This window comes from Erythrolamprus reginae, chromosome 1 (assembly GCF_031021105.1).
Source record: "Erythrolamprus reginae isolate rEryReg1 chromosome 1, rEryReg1.hap1, whole genome shotgun sequence".
NCBI classification, from domain to species: Eukaryota; Metazoa; Chordata; class Lepidosauria; order Squamata; family Dipsadidae; genus Erythrolamprus; species Erythrolamprus reginae.
In genome coordinates this window covers 425,494,249-425,503,744 of record NC_091950.1, presented here as the reverse complement: position 1 = coordinate 425,503,744, position 9,496 = coordinate 425,494,249, and the positions used below count along the sequence as shown (strand labels likewise).

The window sequence follows — 9,496 nt, the reverse complement described above, 5'->3', positions numbered from 1 at the left end:
TATCCATTTGTATTTTAACCCTATAATACATTTTTAACAAGAACTCCACGTTTCCTTTCGGGGCCCACCGGCTGCCCCACAGAGAGAGAAGCTTGCTGTAGGTCAGAGAGTGGCACAAAAGCCCCCTCCACTCCCCCCCTTGGGTGAAGAGTTCGAATCCAGATGCCTCCCCAAAATCATGACTCATCTGGCCTCCTGGACGCATTGTGTTGATCTTACGTCAGCCATCGATACTGTGACTGAAGAGTTTCGGTATTTTATCTCCTATATCCTTCAGTTGACTTTCAACACACACTCACACACACACACACACACACACACACTGTAGACCTCCTCCTACTTGTGGGGAATTATTTGCATGACTGGTTATTTCTGACTTAAAGCCCTTGTTTAGTGTTGGACATCAGAATGGCGCTGAAAAACTGATGTGTATGACCATTGTTCACACTTGTGACCATTGTGGTATCTCTCCGGTCATGTGATCAAAATTCAGACGCTTGGCAACTGGCGTGTACTTCTGACGGTTGCAGGGTCCTGGGCAGTAACCCCGTAGCAAAAATGGAGCTGCGCGCACGGCTCCGGCTGACCAGAGGGTGGGGGTGGGCGTCCGAGCGAGATTTGGCTTCTGGCCATGCGCAGGAAATCTCACCAGAGGATACTGCGCATGTGAGGTTTTGGCAGGTTTTGGGGGGATTTTTGCTTCCATGCAGAAGAAATGGCCCAAATCTCACGTAGCCGCGTGTCCCCTGTGAGATTCTGAGGCCCCGCACGGTCCTTTTTAATAAGAAATATTCAATAAGAAAATTTAAAAAAAATAAAACCAGATGGGTTCAGATTACAAATAGATTATTTAATGCATGAAATAAACCCTCACCAAAGCCCCAGATCCAACATCCAGAGGAGGCCTCTCCCCCTTCCTGTTTCTTGTGGTCATCTCCTGCCCGGCTCAGGGGTGGGTGGGCCAGGCTGGGCTCTTGACCCTTCCCTTGGAACCAGGCTAAGCGGAGACCCAGACCCAGCTGTGGGTCTGGTCTCCTGGTCATCCTCGAAGGGGCACCCGACCTAAGTCACTAGTCCTCAGCAGGTTAAGGCACACAAGCAGCAACGCAGACGGACAGAGGACCAACCACGTCCTGTCTTCTCCACCACGGCGGCGGAAGGCACTTCAGTCGATCAGGTACTTCTTCTCGTCCTCCGGGTCCAGCTTGCGGCCGCCCAGAGAGAAGTCGGAGCGCAGCAGGCGGGAGAAGTACATGAGGATCATGGCGTCCAGCAGGACGAGGTTGACCATCAGGAAGGCCCCCTGGCCGCGCATCTCCACGTGGCGCACGAAGAACCAGGTCAGGTAGGCCTGGGGCGCCAGGCGGAAGGCGACGTAGGCGGCCAGGTTGAGGTACTTGTTCACCTCGTAGAAGGCCTGGAGGGGCAGCCGGCCCAGACGCACCATCATGCGCATGGTCAGGAAAATGTTGCTGACCTCCACGAACATGGAGAGGACTCCGGCCGCCACAAAGCGGTTCAGGAAGATCCCGGACAGCAAACCGGTCGAGGCCTGGAAGGAGAGACCGAGGTTGGGGGTCAGCGCCCCGTACCCCCACCACCCAACAAGCATTCAGGCCCCTCCACCAAAACGAGGGGCCACCTCATTTATAACCTTTTCAACTAAGAACATTGCAAAGTTTACTCTAATTTATTATAAATTAAAATTAATTTATTGTAGAGTGATTCCAATTTATTCCTGGTGACATAGGTGGATCTTCAGGAGTTTGCGAAAGACAAGGAGGGTGGGGGCAGTGCTAATCTCTGGGGGGAGCTGATTCCAGAGGGTCGGGGCCACCACAGAGAAGGCTCTTCCCCTGGGTCCCGCCAGATGGCATTGTTTAAAAAGGAATAAGGACAAGAATAAGAACAGAACAGAATAAAGAATAGAATAGAATTTTATCTATACTCAGCCCACATGTGGTCAAATTACAACCATTGATTTAGCAACTGTCCGAACTTATGATGGACATAAAAGCCATACATGGCACCAGACCAGATGACCTCTGAGACCACCTTCTGCCGCATGAATCCCAGCGACCATTGAGGTCCCACAGAATCAGCCTTCTCCGGGTCAGGTCGGCCAGACAATGTCCCCTGGCGGGGCTGATGGGAAAAGCCTTCTCTGTGAGGGCCCCAGCCCTCTGGAATCAACTCCCCCCAAAGATCCACACTGCCCCCACCCTCCTCGTCATTTATGTCACCAGGTCTAGGACAGTTAGATCAAGCCCCTTCCCCTGCTTATGAAATGTAACGTGTGGTTGGGAATGAATTGGCTGATTGGTTTTAATATATATGGGAATTTTAGTATTAATTTTAATTATTATATTTGTTGTCGTGCTGGGTTTTTTTGTATTCTGTGAACCGCCCCAAGTCTTTGGAGAAGGGCGGCATACAAATCTAAATAATAATAATAATAATAATAATAATAATAATAATAACAACAACAACAACAACAATAATACTAAAAGAAAAAAGGGAGACTTATGACCCAGATCTGAAGTTCTGACGACTGACCCCTAACCCCTGGTCACGTGACTTTATTTTGGCCACTCCGCAGCCCACCTGCACTTATGGCTCGGTGTGTAGTCACATGATCCAGATTTATGAAACTTGTGCTATTGACTGGTCTTTATTTCCTGGAAGGTTTTTTTTGCAAAACATAAAATAATAAAATAAAAACACCCCACTATGAACAGGATCCTTCACTTAAGAAAGGTCCCCGCAAAAAAACGGGCATGGTCATCATGCCTTTTGACCTCAATGACGGTTGTAACTCGAGGACTCCCTGGCATGGAAGGTGGTCAGCCCCTCCCCTCGCCCCAGAGGTCCCCCCCCTGTACTTGCCACGGCGTGGTGCATCAGATACTCCCAGGAGGCCCTGGACTGGCGGCACACGATGATGTCCACAGAATCATGGATGAAATACCCTGGAAAGGAAACAAAGGGGTAACCCCACATTCATATTTGAATAGGGGGGGGGGGAACTGGTGGACACTGTCCCCTTTTGCTAAAGAGGAACACAGGACAGGCAGCCAAAATTTTTAAAAAGCAGCAAAGTTTGTTAGGGGCTGATAGATTGCTCCTGAACACGGAGGTTCCACATTCCATTCATTTATTTCTAAGGTTACATTGGCTTTTTCCAAATAAGTCTTGGTCAGTTGCTCTTGGACCTCATCCAAATTCTGGCTTATGGGGAGAACGGGCTATGGGCCGTCCTTACATTACCACCACAACCGTGCCAAAAGTTTTACTGTGTTTTTTGGAGTGTAAGACACACCTTTGTCCTCCCTAAAAGAGGCTGATGATTTGGGTGTGTCTCATACTCTGAATGTAGCTTTTTCACCCAACCCTAATTAGCTGCTAACCCTCTTCCCAGCTCTGACCCTTGCAGGCTCTTTCACTGTTTCTCTCTGCAAAGAATAGTTTCCAAGCCCTAAGTCTTTGCAGGTTTTTTTTTATTGCTCTAACTTGCTCCCAATAAGTTTCTTTCCAGCCCTAACCAGGTGCTAACCATGTTCCCAGCTCTTACACACTTGCAGGCTCTTTCATTGTTACTCTTTCCCAAGAATGGTTTCCAAGCCCTAAGTCTTTGCAGGTTTTTTCCCCATTGCTCTACTTAGAAAAATAGAAGATTGAGGGCAGAAAAAGACCTCACGGTGCATCTACTATTTCCTGTGTTTTATCTTAGGATGCATCTATGTTTATCCCAGGCATGTTTCAATTCAGTGACTGTGGATTCACCAACCACGTCTGCTGGAAGTTTGTTCCAAGCATCTACGACTCTTTCAGTCAAATAATATTTTCTCATGTTGCTTCTTATATTTTCTCAACTCACCTCAGATTGTGGCCCCTTGTTCTTGGGTTTACTTTCCTATTAAAAACACTTCCCTCCTGGACCTACGTAAAATGCTTGGAATGGAAATTCCAGGCTCAATTGTGGTTGTTAAGTTGAGGGCTACCTGTGTATAAACTGGTTTAAGAAATAGCACAGCTATCTGCACAGAAGCAGTAGAACCTGCTGGGGCCCAACCTTCCACCCCCAAATCTCCTGTCAGTCAGCCATCAAGCCAGATCCTGTTGCCTCGCCTTCCCCTGGGGTCATCCTGCCTCTCTCCCTCTATGTCACAATCTGAACTCGGGCCCAGCGCCTGGATAAGGAGCCCATGAAATCTTCTTGACTCTTTTTCAGAATAATAATAATAATAATAATAATAATAATAATAATAATAATAATAACAACAACAACAACAACAACAACATGAAAATAATTTGGACATTTGAAAACCATCGAAGTTGACAAAATCTCCATCTGTCAATTGCAGAAGGCAATATTTCAGGTTAAACTCAATATTTTGTTTCAATAGCTTCTCAATCCATGTTTGGACCTCTGACCAATATAATAATAATAATAATAATAATAATAATAATAATAATAATAATAATAATAATAACAACAACAACAAGAACAATAATAATAATAACAAAACCAACAACAAACTACCCTCTACCAGTGAAACTACTATATACCCGCAAAGAACTTGTGGGATCATAAGCTCGAAAATGAGCAAGCAAAACTACTGTGGGACTTCCGACTTCCGAGTTCCGACTGACCGAATTCTGAAGCATAACACACCAGACATCCTGAACGTGGAGAAAAAGAAAGTATGGATCATCGACATCGCAATCCCAGGAGACAGCAGAATTGAGGAGAAGCAGCTAGAGAAATTAGTGAAATACGAAGATCTAAAAATCGAGCTGCAACGACTCTGGCATAAGCCAGTGAAAGTGGTCCCAGTGGTACTTGGCACGCTGGACGCAGGGCCAAAGGATCTCAGTGGACATTTGAAAACCATTGGAATTGATAAAATCTCCACCTGTCAATTGCAAAAGGCCCCTTTACTGGGATCGGCAAACATAATTCGCCGCTACATCACGCAGTCCTAGGTGCTTGGGAAGCGCCCGACTGGGGATGAAATACGAAATCCAGCATAGTGATTTCGTTTGCTGTGTTGTATTGTTAATAATAATAATAATAATAATAATAATAATAATAATAATAACTACTACTACTACTATGACTACTACTACTTAACAGCATGAAGTATTCTTGACTCTCTGTTTTTCAGAAACGATTTACTGTTCCCTTCTTCCTGGGTTGTGCAAGAGGCAGGGGGTCCTAAATCACCACCAGGCTCGGTCCCCATGGCAGGACTTGAACTTGGGTCTTCTACTTCAGAGGTCGGCAACTTTCAGACGTGGGCTTTAATTCCCCGAATTCTCCAGCCAACTTTAAAACTTGTGGACTTCAGTTCCCAGAATTCCCCAGCCAACTTTTAAGACTTCTGGACTTCAATTGGATTTACACCCAGAGCCCAGAAGGAATTGGGTAGCTTATAAATCGCAAAAATTAACTCACTAACTCACTCCCAAAATTCAACTCCCAGAAGTATAGCTGGCTGGTGAATTGATTGATTGATTGATTTTGTCCATTACACAATGAGGGTTACAGTAGGTATACATGTAGTAAATATATAATGAAGGTTATAGAGGATATACTCATAGAAAGATATATCTAAGAAAGAATAGAAGAGAAGATATAGGAATAAAATATCTAAGAAAGAATAGAAGAAGAGATATAGGGATAGAAGAGAAGATATAGGAGATATAGGAGAGCAATAGGACAGGGGACGGAAGGCACTCTAGTGCACTTGTACTCGCCCCTTACTGACCTCTTAGGAATCTGGATAGGTCAACCGTAGATAATCTAAGGGTAAAGTGTTGGGGGTTTGGGGAGGACACTATGGAGTCCGGTAATGAGTTCCACGCTTCAACAACTTGGTTCTGAGAGCTGAAGTCCACAAGTCCTAAAGTTGCCAAGCTGGGGGTCCCTGCACCTACTATCTAGCTAGAGGTCATGAGTTGCTCCCCCCAGCCGGACACCCTCATGTTTCACTCCGCTGCACCAGTTGGGGGAGGACCAGAAAGTCCCCTCCCCTGCCCCTCCCTCTGGCACAGACGTGGGTCCAGCCTGACCTCCCAGCTGTTCTAAAAACACCCCCCCCAGGGGAGGGGCCTCCAAATACCAAGGAATCCACATGGCCATTGTTAAAAAAGTGAGGGTGGGGGCTTGGTGGGTGGAGGGCAGCTCTCTGGAGGGGCGTGGGAGCAATGACGCAACTGAAGCCGAAACTTTTAATGCCCCTATTGTGTTCTCCTGCACAGCAACCACTGCAAAAGCTAACACAACATTTGGTGCCCAGAGCAGAAGACCTAACATGGGCCTTTGGCAGCCAAACCCCCCCCCAGAATCCCCCCCCCCCAGCTACAGGAGATGGGCAGGGTGGGGGAATCTTTGCAGCCCCTCCCTTCCCATACATAAATAAATAAATAATAAATAAATACTTATTTATGTGTATACACAAATGTCGACTCTGTCAACAGGCCCGGGGGCTGTGAACTCAAACGTTAGACATGCCTGAATTACCGTATGTACATATGTTGGTTAGATTAGGCTTTGGGGTTTTTTATAATGGGTTGTTAGGGTTATAATGGTGCTTTTAATTTACTGTTGATGTTCGACTTCTTTTTATGATTGTGCTATTGTGTTGCTTTTTATTGTTGTAAGCCTCCCTGAATCCTATGGGATTGGGTGGCACAGAAGTTGAATAAATTGAATATACTGTATATACAAATACAGTACTATTATATACACAAATTATATTATCTAGTGTAGGGGGTTGGATTAGAAGACCTGTTATTTATTTATTTATTTATTTATTTATTTATTTATTTAATTTATTTATTGGATTTGTATGCCGCCCGTCTCCACATACTACTACTACTACTACTACTATTTATTACTACTACTACTACTACTATCAGCTTTCATAACCGGGGAGAATGCAAGAAAGGAACACAACACATAATTTAAGCCCAGGAGGATTTCTTTTTGTTGTTGTTATTATTATAATTTTATATATATATATAATTATATATACAGTAATACCTCGTCTTACAAACCCCTTGTCATACAAATTTTTCGAGATACAACCCGGGGTTTAAGAATTTTTTGCCTCTTCTTCCAAACTATTTTCACCTTACAAACCCAAGCTGCCCCACCTCTGGACTTCCGTTGCCAGCAAAGCGCCCGTTTTTGCGCTGCTGGGATGCCCCTGAGGCTCCTCTCCATGGGAAACCCCACCTCCGGACTTCCGTGTTTTTGCAATGCTGCAGGGGGAATCCAGCAGTGCAAAAATGGGCGCTTCAGCTGGCAAAAGGGGTGAGTCTTGGGCTTGCATGCATTAATCGCTTTTCCATTGATTCCTATGGGGAACATTGTTTCGCCTTACAAACTTTTCACCAGGATGGTAAATTGTATTAAAAAAACATTAGAAAAGTAATGAAAGACTTCATGAACTCAATCTGTAGAGTCTGGAGGACAGAAGGAAAAGGGGGGACATGATCAAAACATTTAAATATGTGAAAGGGTTCAATAAGGTTCAGGAGGGAAGTGTTTTTAATAGGAAAGTGAACACAAGAACAAGGGGACACAATCTGAGGTCAGTTGGGGGAAAGATCAAAAGCAACGTGAGAAAATATTATTTCACTGAAAGAGTAGTAGATCCTTGGAACAAACTTCCAGCAGACGTGGTTGGTCAATCCACAGTAACTGAATTTAAACATGCCTGGGATAAACACATATCCATCCTAAGATAAAATACAGGAAATAGCAGAAGGGCAGACTAGATGGACCAGGGGGTCTTTTTCTGCCCTCAGTCTTCTGTTTCTATGTTTCTATGTAATGATATAAATGATTTAAAGTAAAGTTTTTAGTACTTTAAGTACTAAAATCTGCAAAAAGCAACAGTTGTCTTGTGTTCACTGGTGAAAAGGAAGAGTTCCCAGGAAAGCCCCCCCCCCTTGGAGACAGAGGGCAAAGTTTCTCCTTACCTGTGGAAAAGCACAGCAACAGGTGAGCCGAAGGGGAGGTGGCCCCCACCAGGTCATCCAGGGCCCCCGGCAGCCGCCACATCCTGGGTGGGGGAGAATCACCAGATTGTCAGCAGAAAGGAATATGCCCCTCCATTTTAGGGGGGAGTGGGGAAATGAACCACGACCCCCCATCTCTTCCTGGGCTCAGCCGGTTTTCCCAACCTGGCAACAGGTGGGCAGAGTCCGGCCTTCCCCAACTTGAGAAAGTGAGTCCAGCTGGGAAGATGAGCTACATTTGCCACCACCCCGACCCTTGAGGTGGGGGGGGTGTCCTGGCCAACCGTCCAGTCAGCAGATCCCAGCCACCCCCATCTCATATGAAGGGGCCATGGGCAGAGAGGACTGTGAAGGTGGAATGGTGACGTGTGCTCGCCCCCCCCCCTGGCTCTGAGGGCTAGTGGAGTCCAGCGCAATTCTGCTACTACACCTGGGGAGGGAGCGAAATCATGCGTGGACATGCAGGTGCGCCCTGTGTAACTGAGGAATCTGGTGCAATTCTGCTACCGCACCTGGGCAGGTAGCGAAATCCCACGCAAAGACACAGGGGCGCCTGTGTTTCGGCGCAATAACTGCGGGCTGCAGCTCAAACCTGCTACCGCACCTGGGCAGGTAGCGAAGTCACGCGTGGACAGGCAGGTGCGCCCCGTGTTTCGGCCGCGCGCGCTTTCGCTCCCTGCCCAGGTGCGGTGGCCGAGTTGCGCCGGCCTCCGCTGGCCCCGCGAGCCGGCCCCCCCGCCCCCCCCCCGAGCAGCCCCCGCCGGGCGTCCCGCTGCGAAGGCCGGTGGGCGGGTGGTTGCTGGGCCGCGTTCCCCGGCGGGCGTTGGGCTTCGCGGCGCTGGGTGGGCGCTGCGAGGGGGCGTCTCACCCGACGACGGCCCAGAGCCCGGCCACCACCGAGTGGGCGAAGGAGACGAGCAGGTTCCTCCAGCGCCAGGTGCGCGTAGCGTCGCGGCGGACGTGGGCGGGCAGCGGGCAGCGGCTGAGCGCCCACCGGAGGGCCCCGAAGGCCAGCCACGAGCCCCCCACCAGCCCGGCCGAGCGCAGCCACGGGGCCATCGCCAGCCCCGCCCCGCCCCGCCCCGGACACGCCCAGGGACGACGGGGGGGGCTGCCCACGCCCCAGTGGGGTGGGCGGGGCCCGCGCGCAGCTGGCACGTGCCCGGGGGCAGCGCGGGTGCGCGAGGCGGCCGTTGCAGCCGTCGGAGTGCCGGGCGTTTTCCCCCCCGACGGTTCCTTGGACGGTCGAGGTGCGCGGGATCCAGCGAGGGACGGGGGGAACTGCGCGAAAAGCTGACTGGCTTTTGCCCCGAGGAATGGCAGGGGGACGTTTAAAACCCACTGGCAAATAAACCCAACAGACAGACCGATAGATAGAGATAGGTAGGTAGAGAGATAGATATAGATAGGAGAAAGAAAGAGAGAGAGAGAAAGAAAGACAGGCAGATAAATACATAATAAATGG

General features: G+C 48.3%; 1 protein-coding gene across 1 annotated transcript; it reads right to left on the bottom strand.

The window, feature by feature from the left end:
- Window positions 1–829: 829 nt before the first annotated feature.
- TLCD1 (TLC domain containing 1) lies at window positions 830–9,128 on the bottom strand. The gene is made up of 4 exons (XM_070735508.1): window positions 8,900–9,128; window positions 7,993–8,075; window positions 2,887–2,969; window positions 830–1,552 (listed from the first exon to the last, which is right to left on the bottom strand). Exons 1-4 carry the CDS (start codon window positions 9,088–9,090, stop codon window positions 1,166–1,168), a joined length of 744 nt encoding a protein of 247 aa, XP_070591609.1. The 5' UTR covers window positions 9,091–9,128; the 3' UTR covers window positions 830–1,165.
- Between the last annotated feature and the right edge of the window lie 368 nt (window positions 9,129–9,496).